Source organism: Ammospiza nelsoni, chromosome 9, assembly GCF_027579445.1.
Source record: "Ammospiza nelsoni isolate bAmmNel1 chromosome 9, bAmmNel1.pri, whole genome shotgun sequence".
Lineage (NCBI taxonomy): Eukaryota > Metazoa > Chordata > Aves > Passeriformes > Passerellidae > Ammospiza > Ammospiza nelsoni.
Window position 1 is genome coordinate 10,830,451 of NC_080641.1, and position 27,389 is coordinate 10,857,839.

Below are 27,389 nucleotides of genomic sequence, written 5' to 3' on the forward strand. Positions count from 1 at the left end.
CTTATGCATTAAATGAATTTATAGCTCTGTAGAAAGATAATAAAGGGCTTTGGGACATCCATGTTGCAGGAGTACTTCTAAGTCATATTGAAGTCATAAAAATATTTACCAAAAAAAATCCAAAATAACCTGTAGATAAATTTTTGAGACATTTTCCTAGAAAGCTTACTGTGACTTCCCTTTGGAAAGGGAAGCATCCCTTTGAAGGGCAGGGATAGAAACATTTTAAGGACTAATGAACCAAAATCAAACCTGACAGGCTGAAGGGAATGCCCTTCAAATGCTGGGACTTTCAGAGACAGCTGTGGAGTCTGGCTTTTTTGGTTTCAGGAAAGGGAACTTGCTGCCAAAGTCACATTTAGATTGCAATAAGAAACGTGTTGCTTCATTGTAGGAAATGTGAGCCCTTCCAGGCAAGGTTATCTCCTGCCCAGCAGAACTTCTGAATTAATCTACAATTTGTAGCATGATATTCTGGTTCCACTATTGATTTGGACTGAAATTATTTCATCTTTATGTGACACCAGGAGACTTTCCAGGCTTGTGAGAGGAGGATTTTTTTTTTTATGTTTCTATGACAGGCTGACATTATTAGCATTAACTCCACATCATACATATATGTTGTATGTTATATGAGTCTGATGTATTCTGTGATTCTATGGTAGATGTTAGATATGTGTATAACTATACAAACACATGAGTATATACATATAGATATGTATTATCTAACATCTATCATAGAACCACAGAATCATTAAGGTTGGAAAAGACCTTTAATATGATCAAGTCCAACCAACAACCAGCACCACCACCCTATTGTCCAAATATTTTTAAAACACCTCCAGGACTGGTAAGTCCACCACTGCTCTGGACACCCTTTTCCATACTTGACAACCCTTTCCATGAAGAAATTTTCCTTAATATCCAATCTAAAGCTTCCCTGAGGCTATTTCCTCTCATCACTTCTAACATTTACATGAGATTCCTCAGTTATGTGTATAAAGGACTGACCAGAAGATCTCTGTTCCTCACCAATTCCACTTTCACACTGACACTTATCCCTGTTTATTCTTTCTTGCAGAGCACAGGGATGAGAGGAGCTGTCCTTGCAGCTTTCCTCACTTCAAAACGAAATCAACCAAACCACTCCCCCCATCCCTCCAAATCCACCCCATTGCCAGAATCATCCAAATTTGTTTTCCTGAGGTTTCTGCAGCAGCTGGATTGTTCCACTTCAAATAGTCTGTCCAAAAGGAAGTGTGATCATCTTTTCCTCCTTGAAAAACAGACACCATGTCTTGCAGAAAACACATATTTCCTCCCTTCCCTTTGTCCTTCAGAAAGTTTAAAGGAGAAATCTTTTGCTTTATAGAAGGAACTATTTTAATTATCAGGAGAGCTGGCTGATTTAGCCTAAATTGGAGGGAGAAGGGGAAGGAAAATTCAGATTTACTGTCTCTTCTCTGAAGAAATAAGGTTGTTTCCAGCTGCAGTCTTCTGCTTCTTTGAATTGGATTATTTTCAAACATATATTTCTTGGAACACAGCTGCTACTTCTTTGACAAATTGAGTAATGCATCACAAAGAACTAAAATTCATGGCAACATAAAAACAAATATATGTTCATTTTTAGCACTTTGTTTTCTCCAGGCTTCTGCATCATGGTGGGACATTTTTAAAAACATCTATCTTTTATAAATCTCTTTAATAACATCTACACAATATTGAGGCAGCGCTTTAATGAACAGCAATCACATCCAACCATTTGAAATGTGGGTCCCATGGTTTATATCCTCTCAGACTTCCAGATTTGTGCTTTCAGGTCCTGATTTACAGCTGACAACGGTATTTGACTCCCCATCATATTTAATGCCCTGATTAAAATAAAAAAAAATATTGTTATTGAATAGGATTGATAACATGGTGGTCACACTGGAGCAGCAACAGGTTTACACAAACAATGCAGTAAAATGTGAGATAAAATGGGAATTAGGAGATCTTTCCTTCCAGAACTCTCACCCCTTACACGAATTGCAGCTCTTACTGAGGACTCCAAGGAAGAGTTGTCTGGAGTTGTCTGGAGCAATAGGCCAAATTATTTTTATTATTTGTAATAAATGGCAACAATTAAATCTGGGGTCTGTTGTGCTGACTGCCCTATAAAGATATAATAAGAACCAGGCCTCTCTGAAGAGCTTGCAGTCTAAACAGAAAATGTTGAAGTGTAGCAGAGATTAATATTTGTATACAGGACTCTACAGGACAGCTACTTTAAATAAACCAGCCAGGAATAATTTTTCAGTAACTGCAAAATTATGGGGGCTTTTTGGTTTTTGGTTTTGGTTTTTTTGTTTTGCTTGGTTTTTGTTGGCGATTTTTGTTTATTTGTTTGCTTTTTGTTGGGTTTTTTGTTTGTTTTGATGTATATTTTTAAGAATGCAGTAAAGCACTTAACCTTCACTTTGAAATGTTTATTCATTTTAAAATTTTTTACTTCATAATTTTGATGTTATAATATGAAACTTGACAAAACAACAACCACTTGAAACTTGACATAACAACAACAACATGAAGTTGACATAACAACAAAAAATTTCTATTCCATCAAGGTCAAGGCGATTCAAAGGAAAGCAAAACAGGAAAACTTTGCAATATTCCTTTTACAGGATATCAGAGAAATTGGAGGCATTTGGAAAATTAAAAAAAAAATTCTAAGGATTGAAAATAACTTTGGAATGCTAAAAATCCTTTCACCTTTCCTTTTCTTTGCACATTTCTACTCAAGAGCCCTCTTGGTGGTGACATGAGTAGCTTTAGCAGCTTTCCTTGGCTGTTGTGTATGATGAACTGGCAGTCTCCTTTCCAATTCCTAACATGGAAGAAAAACCAGCCAGTATTTATATTAAATAATAGTTTTGTTTACAGCACCAGCAGACAATCAGGCTTCCGGAGCTACTAGAGATATTTCCTAAGTTTTTTTTTTTTTTTTTCCAAGGAGAGCTTCTGGTCTGAATATTCTTGTTGGTTCTGATTGTCACTGCTTTCCCTTATGCAATATTATCTGTTTATTTTGGCTTGCTGTTAGAAGGAACTGTGCCAAAGGAAGGCTGGAGTCCCATTAAAACCAGGTGTAGGCAAATGATTAGCAGAGACAAGGAGACAGGTAACTTTGAAGGAAAAAACATCACAGGAATGAACCAAAACTGCAGCTGAATTTTGTTTTTTAATTTAATGTAAAGTTTTCAGTTCCTTAAGTAGATTTTTGTCTGTTGGGAAGTAATCTGGAAAGGCACATGCTTCTGGAATATCATCTCATGGATTGGATGATGCTCAGAGAGGGAATGGTACAGCTGGGATCCATCAGGAGTCACACAGGGTTCAGCCTGTGAGGAAAAGGGAAGAATCCTATCTGAAAACTGGTGGCAAGTTCAATACAGCCAGGGTCTGTCCCAGGACTTGCGCTCTTTGCTTTCTTCAGCAATGACTTGGAGAAAGTGCCTTCTCATCAGGTTTGCAGATGTTGCCAGTTTGAAGGAGTGAGACAGAAATCTTCAAGGTCAGGGCTGGACAAGCTGGGGACCAGGACAACAGGGACCTGGTGAAGTTCAACAAGAAAAAGAAAAATCCTGTTCTGGACAGGCAGAGCATCAGCTGGGGCAGGAAGATGCTAGAAGGTTCCTGGGGTAGAGGATGAAGTGATCTGACAAAACCAAGGCCACACTGTGGGTGCTACAAAGGAGGGACCTGGAGATCAAGGAGGGGATTGGCCACAGTGCTTTTAGGACCACATTCAGGAGCTGCATCCAGTTTGGGGCTCCACAGTACAGGAAAGACATCAGGAAGCTGGAGTGTGGTCAGGGGTGTCCTCAGAGAGGTGTGGACTGGAGAGGCTGCCCTGAGAGGAGAGGCCCCAGGAGGGGTTGGTCAGCCTTGGGCATGGAGACCTCAGAGAACTCAGAGCAGCCACCCTGTCTGCAGGGAGGGAAAGAGCCAGGCTGTGTAGGGAGAGACAACAGGCAGGGAAACAAGAGAGATTCACACTGGGGATGTGGAGAAATATGTTCCCTATAAGGGCACTTGAGCTTTGAATGCAGCAGATTCCAAATCCTGACTGGACCAAGCTCTGAGCAAGTTAATCTGATGTCAGAGTTGACATGCTTGAAGCACAAGAGCATCTCTCCTTGGACTACAGACTGCCCAAGGAAATAACAAGCCTGACTTAACACCTGATCCCAGAACTCTCTCTGGTTTAAGAAGGGAGCTGGATTCCAAAAGAAGCAGCGCTTTGTGCAGAGGAGTGATCATTTGCAATTCTCATCATGAGAGTGAGAAAAGAGGAAATGCAGGGGAGAATTTGCTTGAGCTAATTTTGAAGCTGTCTGGAGCACTCTGGCTTGGAGCAGCACATCAGTCCATATCATTGCTTGTTCAGACTCATCACACCCTCACATGTTAAAAACAACTTGGTTTCTGTTAGTTTGCCTCAATCCCACTGTAACATTTTGTCAGAGCCAAAGCAGAACAGTTTTTGCATGAGGTATTACTCACTTCTAGACTGTGATGGCAGAATTTTGATACCTCTAAAGCAAGTTAAAGAACTTGACTGAAAAAGAGGATGGGTGTACAAATGACTGATATAAAGATTTTTAAGGGAGAAAAACGTTTCCTTAGAGCTTCATTTAGAGAAATGACAAAACAGCCCATTACAATTGCTCTCTAATGGTAGATTTTGACATGATAATGTTAAAAAAGGGGTTTTCTCCTATTAACATATTTTTACTGAACTTTTTTAAATAAAAAAACCCTAAAACCCAAATTCTTATTAATATTAGAAGATACCTAGAGACTATATAAAATTGTGAATAGTATGTTTTAGTCAACAAAAGATTCTTACATTTTTTTCAGTTATTGTCAGGCTGCTTTTGCCCAGAAAACATAATTGCTTTTTTACAGTCTGAATAGTGTTGAAAAAATTAAAATTGATTCTGGGTAGATGATATAATCCACAATTAGACAGGATTATATATTTACTGAAGCACCATGCTTCAGTGTTCCAATTTCCAATGCTAAAAGTTTTTTTTCCATAAGATTATATTATTTAATTTGGGGTAAAATGGCTCATCAAAAAATATGGCATTAAATGATACCACAGAATAACGCTTGATGCAATGTCATCTCTGCAGAAACTGTCATTTCTGGAGACTGAGAGAAGGTGGCTGAAATTTCTTGTGGCCATGAAACAATTTTTCCTTAGCATATCACCAAATGCACATTCTTTTCAAACTGTGCTTTTTGTTGTCCAAAATTTTAAGTAGGTTTTCACCTCAATTATTGTCACATGTGTGTTATCATTAATTTCAGCCATAATAAGAACCAGCAGGAAAAACAAACAAAAAAACAAACAAAAAAACCAAACACTATTATCTTTCCTTTGATAGAAATCCATGTCAAATTTGAATTTTCCTATTTACTCAGGAGTTCTTGTGTTCCATGAGCACATCTCTGAGACTTCCCTAGACAGAAGCCATGGCTTAAATGAGCTGTTGTTTTATCCCCTGCTCCTGCTGCCCTGACTGCAGAGGTTCAGACTCTTCCCTGCCTTTGAGCAGAGCAAGTCTGGGCTGTGAGGAGGAAATTGCTCCAAGGTCCTTAGTCCTGAGCTAATCCCTGTTACTTTGACTGGGGAAACAGTGCAGATATGATTTAAAAGGAAATTTCAGGAATGACAGGTTCAAAGCTCAGTCCTGGACTTGCTCTGTTTGCTCTAAAGGAAATAGGAGACAAAAGTGCAGTGCTAAAATTTGGTGGGTTTGTATTTCCAGCATGACATTGCTGTCAGATGTCAGCCTGCAGCACCTTTAATCACCTGGTGTTCTGAATCCACTGACTTCCAAGGGTGCCTCCACAAGGGATCTTAGGAAACAAGCCAAACCAAGACATTTTGGCACCCCGGAGAAGCTCCACAAAGCACTCAAACAAACAAAAGCATAAGTGTGCTGTGTAGGTGGGACAGTCTTGTAGCAAAATACCAGGGAACATCAAAATATTCACAGGATATCAGGGCTCCTGCTCTCTTCCAACAGTGAGCAGGGGCTGGAATCTGAAATGCAAGGAACTCTCAGAACTTCTAAAAAGAAAGTTTAGAGTTTTAGCATTCAAGATATAGAAATAAAAGTAGTTGCAGAGGTAAACAAGGAATTTAGAATGCAGTACTGTAGGTTTGTGTGTCATAATTATCTATGAAAGCTTGCACTGTAACATAAATACATAAGAGGAAATATTTCAAGATTAAGTCAAAATCATAAATATCTTTGTTAGCAGTGTTTTATTAGTCAACAAATCCTTAAAAAGTCTTGTAACTAGGAGTTTTGTGACCTTCTGAACCCTGCTATAATGATGTGAGCCAAACTTACCCTTCCTAATATTGTAGAAAATAAGAAAATAAACTGCATCATCAGAAACAACTCAGAAGCCCCATCACTAACTCATTCAAAACTCCTTCAGAAATAAAGCGGGCATAAAGCATGGCACCTTTTTCCCTTGCAGCAGAGCACCGTCAGGTCCTTGGGTGAGGTTTTCTGGATTTTTTTGGCTTTTGCCAGCTCTGTCTGCAGAGTTGTAACCACTGCACCCAGCACTGAGCCCTGCTCTGACACCAAACAACACTGAGGATCCAATTTACACCTCTGCCGCTCTAGGTATTTCTCACAGCCTAAATATGTCTGATATTCACCTGATTTCAGCAGGAATGTTTGCTCCCATTATGATATTTATCCTTTATTTTTTCCCACTGAAATATGGGATGCCATTTCTGTCTCCAGGCACTTGTGACACAAGGAAGATTTACTGGCAGAAAGGAGAAGTGAAAAGAGACACAACCAGCCAGCAAATGAACTTGCTTGACCCACCACTGCATATAATGTTTTACCTTTTTAACCTTATTTGCAATTAATGAAGGATATCTAAAATCACATTGCATGTGCTACCCACGTAAAAATAAAAAAGAAAATGCTGTAATCATATTTTATGTGTAATCAAGAATCATAGTCTGGTTTTTTGGGTTGTCCTGTGCAGGGCCAGAGGTTAGACTCAATGATCCATGTGGGTCCTTCCCAGCTCAGGATATTCCCTGCTTTTATGAATTAAAGTATCAATTTCTATGGCCCCTGGGACTGTAATACTGGCTGTTAATCCTCAGGAATGGCTGGCACTGTGTGTTGATTAGAGTGTAATAGTTTAATCATCTCTCAGTGTTAGGAGTTCATGTTGTAGTTTCACAGATCATGAAATGTGTCTGTTTAAGATATGGGCACATTATCTTCTTTTATTTTTTAATTTTTTTTTTTTTTTATGCAGCAGGCACTGTGTAACCATGCTCATTTTATCTCTGTCTCTCCTTCACCTGCATTATGGAGCTCATTAGCAGGATCAGACAGGGCACAAGGGTAGTCAAAGATGATGTTTATTACAGGGAGAAAAAAACCATTTTCTGATTGGAAATGCTGTTGCATTGCAAGTTGAGGAGTGTAAACCTTCCTTATCACTTCTAAACACTGCATGGAGCAGTTGTTAGCTGTAGAGATTAGTGCCATCGAGCAGAGGACAGCAAAGTGACAACATTCCTTAAATACATGGTTAGAGCAATGTGAGGGCTGAAAAGCATCCTCTGAGCCTGTTGTTTCCTGAGGGAGTTGCCTTTGTTTTGACTTCATGAAGCTCATTTTAAAGAGCTTTACCAGTGCCTCAGAGGAACAGAAAGGAAAAGAGACAATAGGAATTAAGCAGGTAATAAGGAATGTGGCTTTGGGATCTCATCCCCCCCAGAGGTGTCAGAGTATATATTTATATACATATAGCATATACATATATGTAAATGATATATTTATTTTTTATATTTATATACATATAGTATATATATAAGTAAAAAATATATTTACAGTTCAGTTCTCTAAATCTGGTAGAATTTATCAGATTTTTACAAGCTGCAAAAGGACTTACTTTGTATCAGCTCAATAAACTCTCTTTCCTATTACTTAATTTTTTTAAATGACCATTTTTAATATTTTTAAGTCTTCAGACTTGGAGGGCTTTACCAAGCCAATGGGCCAAGGCAGACACAACCTTCTGTCACACCTTCTGTGCAGACTTGGGAGGGGCTGAGAGCTGGGAAGGGCAGTGTGAGGATGTCACTGAGCCCAGGAAGGGACAAAACTCTCTGGCACTGTCTTTGAGCTCCAGTGAGTCAGGCATTCCTTTATTCTGGCCAGGATGTGCACTGGAAATCACTCCAACTATACATGTCCATTATGAGACTTTGGACATTCTATAAACTTGTAGCAAACAAAGAATTCTTTGGTTCTACACAATTATTTTCCTTAGTTAGTGTGTGATCTTCTATTGGATATTGATCCCTTTGCCTTTCATGCTTATTTGGTCCAGCTCTGTAGTTCCCTTATCATTCTTCTCTCAGAGGGGTTGTCTCCAACTTTGCCAGGCAGATTTTCATTAGTTTAAAGTCTGATTAATGTCTGATTACCTCCTCTGTATCTTCTAAATTCCCAACATATAAATTTTAAAATCCCACACCTCCAAAGGCCCTTTTTATTTGTTGAAACTTATCAGGCCCTGCCCAGCCTGACCCAAAACCTTGCTGGTTTAAAGATTAAACCAACAGCAGAGCCCAGCTCCCCTCCCCCTTGGCAAAGGGGAACAAATCCATTACTAAAGTAGCTTAAAAATAAAAAGAATGTTATGGCATTTCCAACAAGGAATTAGAGGTTGGCAAAGTTGGACCGGGCTCTGAGCAACCTAATCTAGAGAAGGTATCTGCTCATTGCAGTGGGGGTTGGACTATAAATGTCCTTTCTTACCCAAATTATTCTCTAATTGTAAGGTAGGAATAATTGTCATTGGGGAAGGAGAAAACAGAACTGTCTATCCCAAAACTACATTAAGATTCACAGAGATGCTCATCTGGTAATGCAGAATTTATTAAATATTCCCATTAATTCAAATTGTTAGCTGTACACCCAGGAATGGACATTCTTGCTGGACAGAGGATAAAAAGCAACTTAGACAAATTAAGGAAGGGATAAAGCAAAAGATAAAAGGCTCCAAATAGTAGATAAGATAAAGAAACAGTTCCTTTCCCTCATGCCCTAAGGACAGCACAGGGGCTGTACAAAGACAAAGGCATGAGGGCAAAATGAACAACACATTCCCAGAGGAATTATTAAAAACATTTTCTTAAACATAAAATCATCATAATTTTCCCTTGATTTTCATTTTTTACCTTCCAGAAGACTTTCAATGCTTTCTGTTTTGTTATGAGCCATCACCCATCACAGAAAATACTCTGCTGAAGTGGGACTGTTGTATTCCATCACTGCCCTGTGTCCTTCACTATATGGTCAAGGGTCACTACAGCATATTTATAAATGATCTTTTTTTCTCCATCCATAAAAAGGAAAATATTTTTGCCTGCTTTGTGTAAAAATCTTTAAAAACCTAAAGCTAAATCAAAAGACTTAAAAACAAGGATGTCAATGGAGTATTCTTTGATGTGAGTGGACGTTTTCCCTAGTCTTCCATGAGCAACCTAAAATGACACCAATGTTAAATATTATGATTATTTTTGTTTGAAGAGGGAGGGTATCTCAGGCAGCAGGATCTTTGCTTTCACATAGTCTGCTGAAATACAAACCATCCAAAAGGAGCATCTGGCAGGGTGAAAGCCAAACTGTGGGATGAGTGACTTCATTGCAGGAACAAGCTGAAAAAAAAAAAGGATTGTGAAGGGTGGGAGGATAGCAGCAGGCAGAAGGGCAGGCAGGAAAACATACTGATATACAGAAACAAGAAAGATAAAGGATAAACATGTGCATTCAAGTGTGCCACTCACTCTCACATATTTACCCAGTATTTGGAGCCCTTTTAATGAAAGTCTATTTAAGTTCAGAAGTTATACATCATTCTACTTATGGAAACAGACTCCTTAATTTATAAAACTCTGTTAATAAGATTCTGTCTACATATCTTTTGTGGACTGAGCTACCAGAACAAGTCACAAAGCATGGCATGTTCACAGTAACAATATGACCTTGTGATTGAAGAACTCCTTTCCACCACTTTAGCGACAAAAAAGAAGTTATGGGAACATTTTTGAAGTGTCATAAAATTTTGAAGTACCATAAAATGCTTTGAAAGGCTCCATTTTAATTGTAAATACTTATGAAAGTCTAATTTAATGGCTTGTGTCGGGTGAAATAACATATATATAAGAGCAATGGCCTGTGAAATCACATTTACTTGCATGTCCTAAGTATTGGAATACACTTCTTTTAAGACAGTTTCTGATGTTCTTCAAATGAGTCAATAAACATTGATCATTAAATGCACATTTGCTTTCAGATCCCAGATTTGAAGGTAAGAAACTCTGATTCTTATTTAATCTTCGTATTACCCAGGTTGAGAAACAAGGACAAAGCTTGTATTTGCTTTAATATTAATTTTTAAATTATAGAAATATTAGATTTTGCTGACTTTATTCTAATATTACCAATGAAAATGTAGTCATCTTTCTAGTTAGAAAGAGTTAAAATGCTCAATTTTAAAATTTCAAAAGATTGAGTTTATGAAAATTGTTTTGTGAAAAAAACAAATGAAAAGTTAATTTCTGCTGCAAGAATAACCATAGCCACATAATTCTTTTTTTTGCAGATGAATTCAAATTATTTATGAAGAGGCTGCCTTTGAATTATTTCCTGAACACATCTGCTGTGATGCATTTGTGGACAATGGATTCTAATTTCCAACGCCGCTACGAGCAGCTGGAGAGCAGCATGAAGCAACTCTTTCTCAAGGCCCAGAGAACGGTGCACAAACTCTTCAGCCTCAGCAAGAGGTGCCACAAGCAGCCCCTCATCCGCATGCCAAGGCAGAGGTAAGTGCCTTGTTTGAAAGGAAAGGTGTCTGCTAAGGAAGGCAGGAACTTTCCCTGAAATGGAAAATGTGAACCCACTTCCTCTGAATTATTATAATTTTGAAATTAAAAGGCTCTCAGGCAAAGATGTGGGAATAAGCATAACAGTTCCGTACTAAAATTAAAAATACAAATGCAACAGTACAAACAAAACAAAAAATACCCTGACAGAGTCAGAATAGAAGGGGACACCCTGTGGGTTAGGGTGGTGGCAGCAGTCTGTGAGAAATAGCTATTCACTTTTCATAGTTCAGGTTTATTAAATCTTATCAAAAATACAACACAAGAATGAATAAAGAAAAAAGGTTACAGCGCTGGGAACAAAAAGATTTTCCCTGTTATGTGCTCAGCCCCTACACAATGGAGGTTTTACCCTTTTTAACCCCTTAATCCCTCTCAAAGTTCTGCCCATCAACCTCTTCTTTGCTGTCCAGTGGTGGAGATCTCTTCCTCAAATCCTCATTGGAGGTCAGATGTCACCATGGTGACAAGCCAGCCCTCCCAGATGTCCCAACTCCAGCTGTCCCTGACTAGCCACATGAGGAGGTACAACATAACTATAAATCTATAAACTTTTCTAAGCCTATATACATGATATTTGTCAATTAATTGTGAGAGTCAATCATAACATTACTCATCTATCACAAGTCCCATTCCATGGTGGCTCAGCCCTCCTGCAGTGCCAGCTGTGGCTCTGCTGGAGCAGGGATCCTGCACAAGGGGGGAGTTTTCCTCTGCAGCTCCAGGGCTGCTGGAGATGGGCCTGGGCTCCCTCTGGCAATGCAGGGCAGCAGAAAGCTGCTCCTCTGGCAATGCAGGGGGCAAAGGCTGCTGAGCTGTCCCAAAGCTCAGATTGTATCCAGGCAGGAATGCTTGGCTCCTCCCCTGGGTGGAGCATCTCCCCATGAGATGATGGCATTTGATCAACCATGCAGGGACACTCACTGGCCCATGAACAGAAGATAATTAATAATTAATGGCCCTTGAACAGAAGATATTTCCTGAGGGAGGATTGGTTGTGGTAGAGATAAAGAAAACTGCCCCATTAAAGAGGATAACTGCCTCACCTCTGACAGATGGGAATTGAATACACTCCAAGCTAAACCTGAGATAGTAAGGAACACTCTATGAAATCCTGAGAAATCTAAACGTGGCACTAAAATCTCCTCAAGGCCATAGATGTGGGAATGGTACAGCCACAGGGTACAGTCCTTATGTTTCTAGGAGTTGAACAGTCCCAGCTTGCAATATCACTCTGTTCCTGTTTTCTAAATACAATGGGAAAGGTCAGAATAAATCCTGATTTGTTTGTGACTGTGTAGGATAGGAGGCAACTTAGATGTGACACGAGCACAGATTCATCATCCCATTTGGTTTGCCTGTTTTACAGAGCCATGTTTTCCATGGCACTTGGCCAGGTGTAACAGTGCCAAAGACTTGTGTACAGAATCCTGAATAACTGCTCTGGAGCAGGCACAACTGTTTTAGGAACTTTGTGGGTCATTATACAATGTATACTACACACAATTGATTTCTCGTCTTGTTTGTCAAATATGAATTAGATTGCAAAGGATGCCTGAGGAAAGAAAATAGAAGAGTTTCAGTCCTTCCTAGAAACAGAGAGAGATCCTGAAAGCCAGCTAATCAAATCTACATTAGCATAAAGTGGGTATACTTGATTCCTGGTCGAAAATTGTTTTGTTGAAATTAGTGCAATGACACTACAGTAAATCTGAAATGAATGAGCTTTAAGGACATTGTTCTTCTGAGCACAAGTATTGTGGGATAGTCCAGTGACTCCTGCATTTAGCACGTTTCTCAATTGATTTTAAAGAAATCTAGTTTAGGTTCAGTGTTCCAGAACTGCCAGGGATACTTTACACTCCCCTGCTTTCCACTCCGCTGTTGCAAGCTCAAGCACCATCAATTCCTCTTTGCCTGTCAGTGGCCCTCCCCCTTCTTTCAGGAGGCTGTGCTTGTAGCTTTCATGCTGCCTTTCTTCTACATATTGTGCTTTGTGCTGTGACTTGTTAGTTGAAACCAAAAATTCACTCGTGGGGTCATTTTGTGATTAGAAAACATTCTGCCAAGAGAGGTTATGTAATCACTGCAGAGCCTCGTATCCTGTCAGGTGTGTCTTGGCCATGACCTGAATGAGCATCCTGCAAAGAGATAATTCACCATGAACGACTTCTTCAGGAGCCCAGAGCTTCTTAAAACACAAGAAACAGTCCAGGCTCATTTTTGCCCTCACCAAAATTAAATACAATAGATTTTAAATAACTTAAAATAATCAGGCCTTCTAAAATAACCTCCACAGGGCTTTGGAGGAACATTTGGTTGCCATTGATAATGGCAGTGATAAAGATGAAGTGAGATATGTAAAATTGCAAGGATTGATCAAAACACAGCTTTCTTGTCATATAAAGGATTTTTTTATTTCAATGCAGAACTTGCAACTTCATTATTTTTTTCCCTATAAAGATGTGACACTGTGCCAAAAAGATGTGGATAGGCAGGGAAAGGTCCAGACAAGGGCCACAAAAATGATACTAGAAGAGGAAGCTGCCCCATTAGGAAAGGATGAGAGACTGTGAGAAATGAAGGCTCAGGAGAGCCCTTAATTTCCATGTTCCATATTTAAAGAGGGAAACAAAGAAAATGGAGGAGTCAAATGCAAAAGACGAGAGGAAATGGGTGCAAGGTACTGCTGGGGAGATTCTGAGTGGACACAAGAGGAAAATGTTTCACAATGACAGCAGTCACTGGAATGACCTCTCCAGGGAAGCAATGAACTCCTCAGTGCTGGACAATTTTAAGATGCAGCTGGACAGGATGCTGGGCCATCTTTTCAAGGCCATACTTTTGCCAAAAATGTTGAACCAAATGATCCTTGAGATCCCCTCCAGCCTGAAGGCATTCCATGGTTCTATGACAGCAATGAGTCTGTTCTACAGGGAGTTGCACCAAACTTTCACAGCAGTTTGATTTTGCAGTGTATCTCAAACTCAGAAATACCATCACTTACTTTTGAGTTAATTATGTCTCATTTTAGTGACTACTCTGAAATTTTTCCTTGTCACTACAGAGGGAGATAGGGCATATGATGTAGTGATGAGCAACAGATGACTCAAATATCAGTGTTAAAGCAGGCTTGGGAATACTTTGCCAGGGGGATACATTTGCTAAAAGAGACAAATTTTAAAGGTTGGATTCCATCTGACTATCTGGGAAAATTGCCTTCTGACATCCAGGCTTTTAAGGCTGATAAGTAGAGCTTTAAAATAAGAAGTAAGGGGAAAAGGTCAAAAGAAACTGGTTTAATGTCCAAGCTCATTTAAAAAATCTGATAGATCAAGATAAAGTATTGGATAAAGCAATATCAGTGGTGAAAAGACCAATAGTGAGAAAGAAAACAGGACCTTGACAGAATAGTTTTCAGATATTCCTCCTGATGAGAATATACCTAATCCAGATGAAATACTGAATTTTTGATACCTGCCAACAGGTAAGTGAATATAGAAAGAATACCTGAGTAATGCCATGGAGAAACAGGAACCATTGCTCAGCCTGTAACATCAAACATTTCAGCAGACAGTGAGGGGAATAAGAGAACCAAACCCCAGTACAATTTTTTTTTGTGTTCAAGAGAAGATAGAAATAAAAGCAGAAAAAATATCTTTGTGATCTTTAAGGTCTCTTCCAGCCTAAGACAGTCTATGACTCTGTGTACCATGCACAGTCTAGGCTTCAAAGAAACAAGAAGGAGAATTGGAACAAAATGTCATTTTTCCAGGATTTTCTAAACAACTCCTTCAGGTTAATGTTTGGCCTCTGCTACTGGGTGAATTTTATTTTGGAAAGAGAAATTAGATTGAGTTAATGAAGCTATAAATACTATTTTCAATAGTTTTGGGCAGGTGTCCTCTCAGATACAGATTAAAGAGGCAAGGCTTCAACTTTTAGTAAAGGTCATGGTGTTGGCAGTGAGTAAAACCAGCTCTGCTAATGTTTAATTTTACACAGAATTTCACTAATCAATAGAATATATTTTAAAAGGATTTTTCAAGGCATATCTTGAGAATGAGGGCTGTTTTTTCATGAAACTGGGAGGTATGTCCTCAAAGTTTAATGTAATTCATGAAAACTTTCTCTGAGACTGGAGTTTTATAGGGATTTATCTATGCAGTCTGCCAGAAATCATTTGGTCACGCCTGAAGGAGCTCCTGCATACAGTCAAGGTTATCATTATTACTGAAAAAAAAATAATCTCTTTTCTCTGGCTACAAAATTTCTTTCTTGAACATGAAACAAATTGTTGCCTGATGGTTTTAAATGGGACTTAATTAATGAGTTACACAGAATTGCTTGCAATTTCTTTCATATTTCCTGAAGACCAAGCCACTTAGTAATCATAATACTAAATTACATTAATATTTTAATTTTCTAATCCTGAAACCAAAAAACCATTGAATACTCTTCTAACATCATTGTTCACAGCAAAAAAAGACTCAATTAATTTGCAGGTTAAAGAAACTAAATTTCCATGTCTTTTTTTTGGACATAGTTTATATTCTTCAGCTAGAACAAAGTACAAATAGTTTTTTTTCAGTTTGCACTTGGGGTCAGAACAATTTACTGTAGCACTTTTGTGTACAGTGGGGGTGGCCCAGGATTGCAACTTTTATTTTATTCTGTTCACTTCAAATCTTTTCACGTTCCAGATGTTCTGCCCAGCTTTTAAGCTTGCTTTCATTAACATGAAAGAGACATTTGGTCCTTTTCCTGAAAGTCAGATCATGCCAAGATACATCAAATACCCTTAGATTTCCATTGTGACACTGCTGAGTGTAAGTTTTAAAATTCACCTCAATTAATCAATCAATCTGTAATCAGTGGAGTATTTACTGGTTGTCTGAATTCAGCAAAAAAAAAATACCACCTAACATTCAAAGCCAGAGAAATTTCTGTGCAGGTAATCTGCTCCCATGTTGTGTATAAAGGGTGGGTTAATAAAACATTCAATTTCAAGAGATAAAGAGAAAAACAAGATAAAAAAACTGCACTCTGAAAAAGAAATGTGTTCTTCAGAGTGATACTACCAGGTGAGATTCTCCCTCCATGAATTTCAGGCTCTGCTGCCTCAAGAGGCTGAAGTGATTATTTCCAGTATGTTCTCATTGCACTGACACATCAGCCTTAAAAACAGGGAGTATTCTTGTGTTCTCTTGGCAGAGTCCACTGTGTGCAGCAATTGCTGTACTACCTGATGGCCAGCTCCTGCTGCAGCCTTGGTGCAGGAAAACGTGTTTGAGACATGGCACAGAACATTTTGGTTTACAGGAAAATATGGCTGGGAGATGGCACAGAACATTTTGCTTTTCAGGGATGTAGTTGAGAGATGGCCCAGAACATTTTGGTTTGCAGGGATGTGGTTGAGAGACGGCACAGAACATTTTGCTTTGCAGGAAAACATGGTTGAGAGATGGCACAGAACATTTTGCTTTGCAGGAATCAGCAGGAGGTGTAAAATACAGATGGGAGGATGGTTGAACAGCACAAGGAGCACAGCACATTTGGTTTGCAGGAATCAAGCTGAGGTGTAAAACACGTGTGTGGCCTGAGCTCATCTGGTGCATTTCTGGGTTAGGAGCATGAGCTGTGAGGAGCAGTGGGTAATCTTTGGAGAGGATTTGTTGTGGAGTGCATCCATCCTGAGAAAAGGACTAAACTGGGCATTTAGTCCCAGCTCTGATTCCAGCAGCATCTTCCTGAGATGAGGTCAGAAAGTGATGTCCTACTGACTGAGTGAGGGCAAGTTTCCTCACAGGCTTAGGCTGAGCCTGCTGGCTCACACCCCCACTGGAGGGTGGCACCTGTGAGCCATCTCTCACTCCAACATCACCTTCATGCTGAACCTTTTCATTTGAACCTTTTAATTTCTCAAAGAAAAAAAATAAGTGGAAGGAATTAGTAAATATCAACTGTACTGCACATGGCCACTGCAGCTCACATATAAGAGGTGAAGCAGCAAGTAAAAGTGTGGTTATACAGTTGTGTTCTGGGGAGAGAAAATGGGTTTTCTTTCTGTTTTGGTGGACACAGCAGTAAGGTTTCATTTTAAATGCAACGACTGTGCTGAGAAACTGAAAATCCCAGGAACAGAAGACCTGATTCTACCTTTGAATTTCTGCCAGTGAAACCCCTGGTGTGAGCCAGAGCTAGGGGTGTCCTGGCAGTCACATCCACCCGAATTATGGAACCAAAGGGAGAGGACTGGAATCTCTGTGCTTGTGAACATTAAAAGAACTATTAACTGTCTGGGTGGAGAAGGACAATCTTCCCTTTCCCAAATATTTTAAAGAAGGACAGCAATGATTTCCTCTGATTTGCTTTAATATCCAACCACTTGTGAAAGAGATGGAAGAGAGGGGAAGCTTTAATTTCTTCCTTCAGAAGTGCCAGTTTATAACTTGGTTTCATTCCTTTTGTGTCATTCAAATGGGTTCCTTCACTAATCATCCTTTTAAGTGAGTACACTCAGTACAGGACATTATTGTAGGTATGAACCTTATCTGTATGCACTTCAAATAATTTCATCATGAAAAAGCATCACTTAAAGGTCTAATTTAATCAGCACCATCTGTGATTTAATAAAGATATAAACAAAAATATTAAAAGGAGAGAGGTAATGTAAATACAGTAATAAGTTAGTGGGAAAAAAAATTGCATCTTCCCTGCATAATAACTAAATGGAAACCTGGTGCAATAAGCTGCAAATGAGCATCTCAAGTAAATAAGAATTTCAATCTCAGAACACCAAGAAATGGCATGTGCACACAAAAGCATGGAGTTTTGAATAGAATGTTAGTATTTGAATTTTTGAAAAGACTGGATGCTTAATATTACCATGTAATTTAAAGTGAAGGTGATAATTATATCAATAGTTCAGACACTTTTTAAAAGGATCTTATTCTGGTAACAGAAACTGAAGACAAATACAGATGAAACTTCTTAATAACTTTAAAAAAATATTTTAACGTATAAAAGCCCCTATTTCTGGAAGGAAAGTAATTATTGGTAGCCTTATATTTGAAGCATGTCCTTATCTCCATGAAAGTTATTTTTTTAAAGAAGCATACTCTGAAGCTAATGCAGATTTAGAAGGAGTTCATCACTAGAGGCAGTGAATAGTTACATCAAACCCAAGAGTTTCAGAAAGAATTGTGCTTTTTAAAATCAGATTTTTTCCTGGAATTTCCCACAAAATGCACAACAGACAGCTATGAAAGAAGGAAGAGCCATGAATTTCCATTTTCTTGTTTCCATATTTTTTTTTAATTTCACTTAGCAAAATATTCACATGCCCTAGAAGCACAATGTCTGAATACTCTAAAAACACTTAAGAGAAGGGGATTTTTGTTTGGGTCCTCTCTTCAATGCATAGGCAGAAAAACAGATTTAAAATAGATGACTTTTTTACAGCATCTGTGAACACAGTCCATCAGAACACAGGCCTGGAAACCTGTTTCCTTCAGAACTCTCCAGAATGAAATACATAAGAAATAAAGGGGGTAGTGCAGGTTAATCCAATTCCCTCAGGATGTAATGCAGGATTTGCTCCTTACATCCCAAAGTTGTTTATCAGCTCCTTTAGATTGCTTTGCTATAAGTGTAATTGATTCATGGGCACAACATTACTAAGGAATAAAATATTCCACCAAGGAAGCCACAGAGTTCAAGGTATGAAAGTTTCTCCCTGCATCACACAGAGACTTTTCATCTTAAAGAGCATTTGTGGCACTGGATGTAAGGGGAAAAAAATCTAATTATCCATCACTTAACAGGTTGCTGGAGTGAAGGGGAGCAGTGAGTCTAGAGAAAAATTATGTTTTAGAAAGGCAGAGTAAGACAGCAAAACCTCCTCTGGATGGGCTGGATCTAACATAAATGATTCTTCTGAACACGAAGTGCTAAATAAACAGTATTTTGTCTGCTTTCAGAACATCTTCTTTAATAGAGGACAAGGATCACAGAGATGTTTCTAAACAAAAGTGGTTCCAAGAAAAATGCGTTGTTATTATTAGCATATTTAAACAAAAGAAAAGAAGAAAAGATTTTTATTGTCTCTGCTCCAATTAAGATATTGCATTTTAGTCAAATGGATGTCAAAAATGGATTTACAAATTTTAATGCTTAATGTTTACAAATTTCAATATTTTTTAAACAATTTACAAACTGTTATGTTTTTATTTTACAAATTCTAATGGGAGTCAAAAATGGATTTACAAATTCTAATGTAAAGGAATGCCTGTCCAGTGGAAATTTAAATTGGATGTGACACACCAAGTGCACATCTGAAAGTCACATGCCACAGACAAGGAAGGTGATGAGATGAAGTGTGAGAGACAAAAGGAAGGTCAGTTTGGTAGTGGCTGCTTTACTAACCCGAATACTAAGTCTGCATCTGTTCTCAAAGGAAATAAAATGATCTGCTTGGAGGTGATACCTTTAATTGGATTGGGGATTAGAGTTATTTAAAACTAACGTGACAGACATGAAAATATGATCTGGAGCCCTGCAAATAATAGGTGTGATAACAAGGAGAAGCAGAGATAAACTCTTGTGTACAGATGTGTTTTCACACATGGTTTAGGAGCTCTATATACACAGGGCACCTGTCCTTGGAACACCTTTCCTCTCAAGGAGATCTGGGGTTCTAATGGAGCAGCTCTTTATTGCACATGTATAGGGGCTGCTCTTGACCACCTGCTACCCATGAAAATTTTTTCCAACTGCTCCTCAGCTCCACTTTTGGTATTTTTGATGAATAGCAACATTATAATGAAGTAATTTCACCATGTCAGACAGTGAAATGAGTAGAGGGTTTATATTAATGTCACAGGGCAGGAATATTCCTGCTTTGGAAACACCATATGTGCAATATGTGCAATGAAATCACATTTCTACACCAATGTTTTGTGCTTTTCAATTACAAACAACTTAACAGTGCTACTGTCCCCTAAAAGCAGTGTTTTGGCAATCATAGTTTACATTTTGCCACAGAATGTAAAGTAAGATTCATCTGAGATGAAAGGTGTTACACCAATGCAAGAAGATACATGATTTAATGATATTGAAGATATGATACATGACATGATAGTGATTTAATATTGCAGGGTGCTGAGTTACATCTTGTTCTGAGACTTGCAATACTAAAATATGATTACTGAATCACTGACCACATGGCAAACAGCCCATACTTTAAAAGGACATAACAGATGTGGCTTGTTATCACAAGTCCACAGAATAGCTGTGACTGCTGGATTTTCAGACAACATTTCAAAGCAGTCACTATTCAGAGGTGCAACAGCAGAACATGACTGAAGGAATCATCTGTTCAAGGACAGTGACTTCCTTGCGGGCTCAATTCTGTGAGTGACAGGATGATAGGAACAGAAATCACATACTCTGTTGGAACATCAATTTCCTCTATACAATCTAGTTCTGAAAAAGTGGAAGGCTGGGCTCAGTTTCCTCTTCTCCCTCATGAAACAGTTTCTAGAGTGTTCATTTATTTCAGATCTGCTGACATTAATTTACTATCACTTCAAATTATCTCTGTCCCTTCCATCTAACAAAACATCTCTTTGTTTCTAACCCAAAGGTCCAAACTTCTTTTTTTGCCCCCCAGGCAAATTTTGTAATTCAATTGATCCAACTAACCTGAAAATTTGAAAAAAAAAATACAATGCGCTTAAAATAATATTTTATTTTTGTAGATATATGGTGTTAAAAAAATAAAGAAAAACATGGGTTAAGAAAAAGCTGCTAAAGAATTTCAGCTATAAAATATTCAGCACATTTAATACCCAGTGTAGACACACAGTACTGAAGACTTTGCTTTTGGCCTTTTGGCTTTTACTGTGACCAAACTGCTGTAAAGGACTTTTCCTGAGGCCAGATTTAAAGACATCTTAATCACCTATCCACATGAATCACTTGCAGAGACAACATCAGAGCCAGCACTGTGGTGACTCACAAGGCTTGGAAGTCTACACTTTAAAATAATTACTTGACATGTGGATGGATGCTGGCACACATTTCTGGGCTTGGCAGCTCCTGTTTGCCCCTGGCCTGGTGACCATCTGTGTTTGCAGCCATGACATGTGACACGGTGGCCATGAGCCTCTCTGGACAGCACCCCAGCACCTTCAGCATGATAATGTACTCTGAAAATGCAGCTGGAGGTCAGGGAAGGACACCAGAGGGAGATATTGGATTTTGGAGCACCCTGGGCTTCAGGCTCTCCCAAGTCCAGAAAGTTTTAGTATTGTCCAGATTTGCTGTATAATAACAGCATATTTGAACAGGGAGGTTATAAAATCTATCATAAGGGCATATCTTTTATCATCTATGAGTTATTAAGAGAGACATGTACAAACTAAGTAAAAATGAGCTTTGTCCTCAGCATCACCACAGTATGAGGAATGTCTAATGTTGTTGAAGAGCATCCAGAGGAAGGCACTAGGATGGTGAAGGGCCTCGAGGTGAAGCCGTGTGAGGAGCAGCTGAGGGCACTTGGTCTGTTCAGCCTGGGGAGGAGGAGACTGAGGGGAGACCTCAGTGCAGTTACAGCTCCCTTGTGAATAGGACAGGAGGGACAGACACTGATCTCTGCTCCCTGTGAGAGGGACAGCACCCAGGGAATGGCTGCAGCTGTGTCAGGGCAGGGTCAGGCTGGAGCTCAGGGAAAGGTTCTTCCCCAGAGGGTGCTGGCACTGCCCAGGCTCCCCAGGGAATGGGCACAGCCCCAAGGCTGCCAGAGCTCCAGGAGGGTTTGGACAATGCTCCCAGGGATGCACAGGGTGGGGTTGTTGGGGTGTCTGGGCAGGGACAGGGGTTGGACTTGACCCCATTGGATTCCTTCCAACTCAACTTTTTCTGTGATTCTGTGGTCAGGAATCCTCTGTGGAGCCACCAAAGCCCCTCACTCCATAGCCAGCACAGTTCCCCATTCTGGCCTAGACCTGATCTCCCTCATTATCTTTTTCCATTGTGTCCCTTCACAAGCACAGCCAGGGTGTTTGTCACAGAGGTGTCCCACCCAGGCTGCCATCAGCTGCTGGAACATAAACACTTCTCTGGGCTGTGCTGTTTGAAGGAAAATACCTCTGTGCCAATAGTGCCAATGCAAAGTACTGGAAAACTTTGACACAAGTGCAGAGGAAAAGGGCGGGATGAAGGCTGGACTTGTGGGGTGTGGGATATTTTCAGGCATATCCATATTTTAGGCAAAGCCTTTCATGGCTCCGATGCCTCAATTTGACCACAAGCTCCCTGCTTGTCAGGTCAGGTCTGTCAGCACTGAAAATGAGCTTTTCATTATCAAAATCAGAAAAAAAATCTTTGTTAAATAAGTGGTAGAACTGTGAGACATGCACTGACATGGAAATGGACAGAGACTAGTGAGTATCTGATATTCCTCACCTGGGTTAAGTCATACTGAATTTACTTTGAGAGATTGCTCACAAGGTGAGGTACCAGCTCCTCAAGGGGACATCAAACAACATTATTTAAACTTCAGGGCTGTGCCCCAGATCATCTTACATGATTACATGTAGTTGCTTTGAATAGATAAATTTGAAGATTGCATACTTTCAGTCCTGCAGATGATGGGAATTTCAAGCCTTTGACTTTAAAAAATACTTTGGAAAGCACTGTAAATGTGTATCTGACTTGTTCACAATGTCCAGTGTCTACTCTTTCATTCCTTATAGATATATGAATCAATCCTTGGTTTCTTACATGCAGAATGCACAAACCACATTGTTATGGACTTCCAAAAGACATATTTATGGGAACAAGCTCTCTATCAGGCCAGTATGTAAGAAGATTACATAAAAGAAATAAATTCTTCCCTGTGAGGGTGCTAAGGTGCTGGCACAGGGTGCCCAGAGAAGCTGTGGCTGCCCCTGGATCCCTGAAAATATCCAAGGCCAGGTTGGATGGGTCTTGGAGCAGCCTGGGACAGTGGGAGGTGCCCCTGCCCATGGCAGGGGTGGAACTGGATAAAGTTTAAAGTTCCTTCCAGTCCAAACCATTCCATGAATTTATGAGAAGATTTATGCTAAGTTTCATCTCACCGATTCCTGCTAGGCTGTTTTTCCATTTGCAACACAAAGAAAGAAATAACCTGTATATGTCAGCTTCATAATTATCAAAACTTAATAACTCTTTCTTATTTACAATCTATTATGTCTTCTGTAAAGTGAAATTTTGTTAATTTTTGGTGTAATATATTCTCTTTATTCTCCCATATGATCTTGATAAGAGGAAAATAGGTGGATAAAAAGTAGTTGAAGGGTAAAGTGTGAGGAAACATTTGATTTTTCTGATTGAGCTGTTAGATAAGAATTCAGTTTGTGCATAATTACTCTGGATACTTTCAAGTGTAATTTATGAACAAAAACATTAGAAAAAATATATACAAGAGTGTTTATTGTTTTTAGACACATAAAAAAGCCTCTGAAAAATTAAAATTAAGAAGTCATTACTGGTGTCTTATGAAGTAGCTATATCCCTATTGGTAAAGACTTCTGTTTTGGAAGGAATTTTTCCCCCCAGAGAGGAGCCAGGCAGACAGCCCAGGAGCATCCAGCCCTCTGTGCTCCTGGAGGGACAGGAATCAGCAGCAGGTCCGGGCTTGTACTGCTTTGCCAAGAAATGTCACCTTCTCTGGGAAGGATCCCAGCTGGAAGGGTGAGAGCAACTCCATGATAAACAATAAACCCAGAGTTGTTTTATTCTCTGCTGGCTGTGGTGTGACATGTCCTGTGAGCACAGGTGTCACCCAGGGAAAAGCTTTGCTCTTGAGGGATTCACCTCATGTTCTGTGCCGCCAGAACATTTATGTCCATGACAGGTTTTTTATAAACTCAGTGTAGCCCCTCAGTACACCTAGAGATCTTGGCTAACAGAAATCCTTCAGTCCTGGGTTGTTTGGGTGGGAAAGGACCTAAAGCTCATCCAGTCCCATGTTCTGCCATGGGAAGAGGATGCCTTCCACCAGTCCAGGTTGCTCCAAGCACCTTCCAGCTCCATCCTCTCTGTCCTTTGTTATTGTACAAAAGGCACAGACCTACACTAATGCAAATTTCCCATGTTTTTATCCTTCTGGAGAAGTGCCATGAATATACTTCAGAAAATGAATATAAAGCACTGTGTTATCAGTAATATTCTTTAAAAAAACCTCAAATTTTAGAGTAATTTTTAGGCAGGAAACAAAAAAGCTTCCGGCTGAGAGGATGCAAATGAATTTTATTTCACCAGCAAGTGAAGGAGATCAGCGCCTTAAAGCAACCTTTGAAATGAAAATGAAATTGCCTTGGCTATCAAGTTCCTGCCTCACCACTACATCCTGACCAGTGTTTTGGTATTAAAAAGTTGTCTCCTCATCCTAAACCTGCATAATCACCAATGGCAAAGAGAAAATCAAATGTCCAAGACATCTGAGTCCCATGGCTTCAGCCCACACCCCTGCAGGAAACGGCAGGAAGGGGTTTTTTTCCACAGGGCATCAGAATTCATATGAGCAACTCATGGAAATCTCATCCTGAGATCCCATGGGATCTATCCCAGGCAGGCAATGCTGACTCAGAACATAAAGTCTGTTTACCCCCAGTTTTGGACTCTGAAATACAATCAGTGCAATAGTTTAAAATGGATAAGCATAGACCAATACAAAATTCTCATCAAGCAGCAGATGACACAGCACAGCTGCAGAAGGCATTAATTCCAATTAATTTGTAAGGAATTTATCCCAGTCAGGATTATATCAGATTTCTAGAAACTGATCTTTGAAATGATGGGTGATGGTGAGTATAAAATAAAGGACTTACCTATTGCAAGGAGCAGAACTAATGGCACTCCGGACAAAAGGAGACACTTGCTAATTTTCTAACATAGTTATATTGTATTATCTTTAATAACTGAATTATCTCAACTGTTGAGGTATTAAAGTAAGAAGATGACACAAACCATACTAAAGCCTTCTCTGACTTCCACCCAGAATTACCTTCTCTTTGCAATGAATCGATTTGCTTAAAACTCAAGAAGTTATAAATGTAATCACAACCTTAACAGAAAGGCAAGTTGTTTTTTCCCCCACTGTGAAGCTGCCACCATATTAACCATAGAATTTACTTCCTCCAGGTTTTTGTTATAAAAATCGTGGAGTTTTAATTTTTTTATTATTTTCCTATGTGGCTTTTTATTCATTCATGCCTTCAAACCTCTCCTCTTACATAAAAGTACAGCAAACATCAGCATTTGTTGCATTAATTGAAAACAATGTATGTCTTTGTGTTAAAACTAAAGAAGTTTGGAATGAATTTAACTTTTTGAAAGGCATTTCCTTTTAAAAAGCAATTAGAAATCTTTATCAAAATGGGTTAGACTTTGTTAAATTTCTTTGTTATATTTAATTATATTTCCATTCCTTATTTCAAACAGTGATATTTCCAACAGGATCTGATATTAGGATAATTTCCTTAAACTTTTATTAATTTGTTTTGTGTTTTTTTTTTAATCTTCCAAATTTCAGACACTGGTTGATGGTAGTGAAGATGAAATGCTAAACAATTCTTTAATTGGCCTCAGAAGAGCCCAAAGGCATCTTGTCCTTGAAACTGTGGATATATTTTTCCACAGATTTTTGAAAAAAGCTGCCTTAATTTTGGAAAAAATTAGGAACAATAACTGATGATTTTTTTAATGTAAGTTGATAGCTTACCATCTGTGTAGATTGCTTCATCAGTGCATTATCTACAGCAAGCACTACTGGGTTGGATCATTCCTGGAGTGATGGCTGAGATGGAGTATAAATATAAACCAGACATTTGGCAAATGTGGCCAAGATGGGAGCAAGGCACTGGGAAATGGAAAGCTGAGCTGCTGACAGGGCTGGCCCAGCCTTCCTTGACAAAACTTCAGTCAAATAAGCTCTGAGCAGAGACCAGTGTAGCAAATCCCAGGCCAGCATGCAAACTTTCTGTTTCATCAGTTTAGCCCTCGATACCTCACAAAACCCTTGAGCAGCAGTTTCTGTCTTGCTGAGTCCAGCCCATGGTTTAATGAGTCTTGCCACTTGGTTGTTGGGCATTAAGTGATTTTTTATTTCTTCTGCTGACCATCTGCTGCATATTCCAACTTACTCCTCTATGTACATCCACATTTGGATACAACATCAACTGTGGGGAAGAGAAAACATTTTACTTGTGGATTAAGAGATGAGCAAAAGTCCGTAAAAGCCAGAATCCTCAGCTTGAAATGACAGAAGTAGAGAAACAGGTTTCCAGCCATGAATATTTAAAAGGAAGTCTATACAGAATTTCTGCATCTGGGTTTCCAAGTGTTGCTGCAACTTAGGGTTGGATTAACTTCAAAGACAAAAATAGACCCTCTGTCTGTGAAAAGCAGAATTTCTCTGCACTGAATAGAGATTAGTGTCCTGACACAGAGCAGTGAAGCTTTATAAAGAGGGTTTCTACATGACGCACCTGTGAATCTTGGCTAATAATGACTCCAGAGCCTGTTTCTTCTTTTTTAGCTGAATAGCAGACAGACATCTGGTTATAGAGCTCTATAGAGAAATTCAGATGAATGGTGCCATGCATTTGTGAAATCCATGACATTGCAAGGCTCACAATCTAGGGGATCACACATCTCACCCGAACTTTTAAATTTGTTTCACAAAAACTGATTTAATCTATTTCAACTTTGAAGTTTTCGAGGGCATTCACTATGTTCTTGTTACCCTGTGTATGACAGTGAAAATGAAATGGAACTGACATCCTGTGTCTATGAAATTCACAAAATTTGTATGCAATTCCTGGTTCAAATACCTAACCCTAATAGTAAACACAACCAGAAATTCCTTTGCAGATCATAATTCTTAAAAACTGATATAAAATATACAACACTGCACACATAAAATCAAATTCATGTTTACCTGTGATAAAAGAACATTTGAAGAACTCTTTCATTAACTAAAGTATAAAATTTTCCTTCAAAATTGTCAAGTAAAAACTTCTTGAGCATACAAGTTAAGTTACACAGAAATTTGCCTCTTTAAAAAAAAGGTTTCTCAAATCCATCCTCAGGAGTTTGATAAAAATGTTCTGACATGTGATTTCTGCTTCTACTCTCTGAGAATCTACATTTTAGTGGGGTACATCACAGATTGATCCCTCTGAGTCACAGAACTTGCCACATTTTGGAAGAAAAGGCTGGTTCCCATCTTTTCCAAGGGTCTGATCTGAGGTGTTGCCTTGATGATTTAGTAGAAAATTGGATTTGTAACTATCAGATAAAAAAGTAGTAACCAGATAAAAAAATAGTTGTTTCC

The 27,389-nt window shown here is 39.0% G+C and overlaps 1 protein-coding gene across 1 annotated transcript in view; it reads left to right on the forward strand.

The window, feature by feature from the left end:
* Positions 1-27,389, forward strand: part of BRINP3 (BMP/retinoic acid inducible neural specific 3) — a 199,066-nt gene that overhangs the window by 149,628 nt on the left and 22,049 nt on the right. The window contains exon 7 of the mRNA XM_059478341.1: positions 10,720-10,942. Coding sequence (XP_059334324.1) covers positions 10,720-10,942 — 223 coding nt within the window. The remainder of the gene's footprint in view (positions 1-10,719; positions 10,943-27,389) is intronic.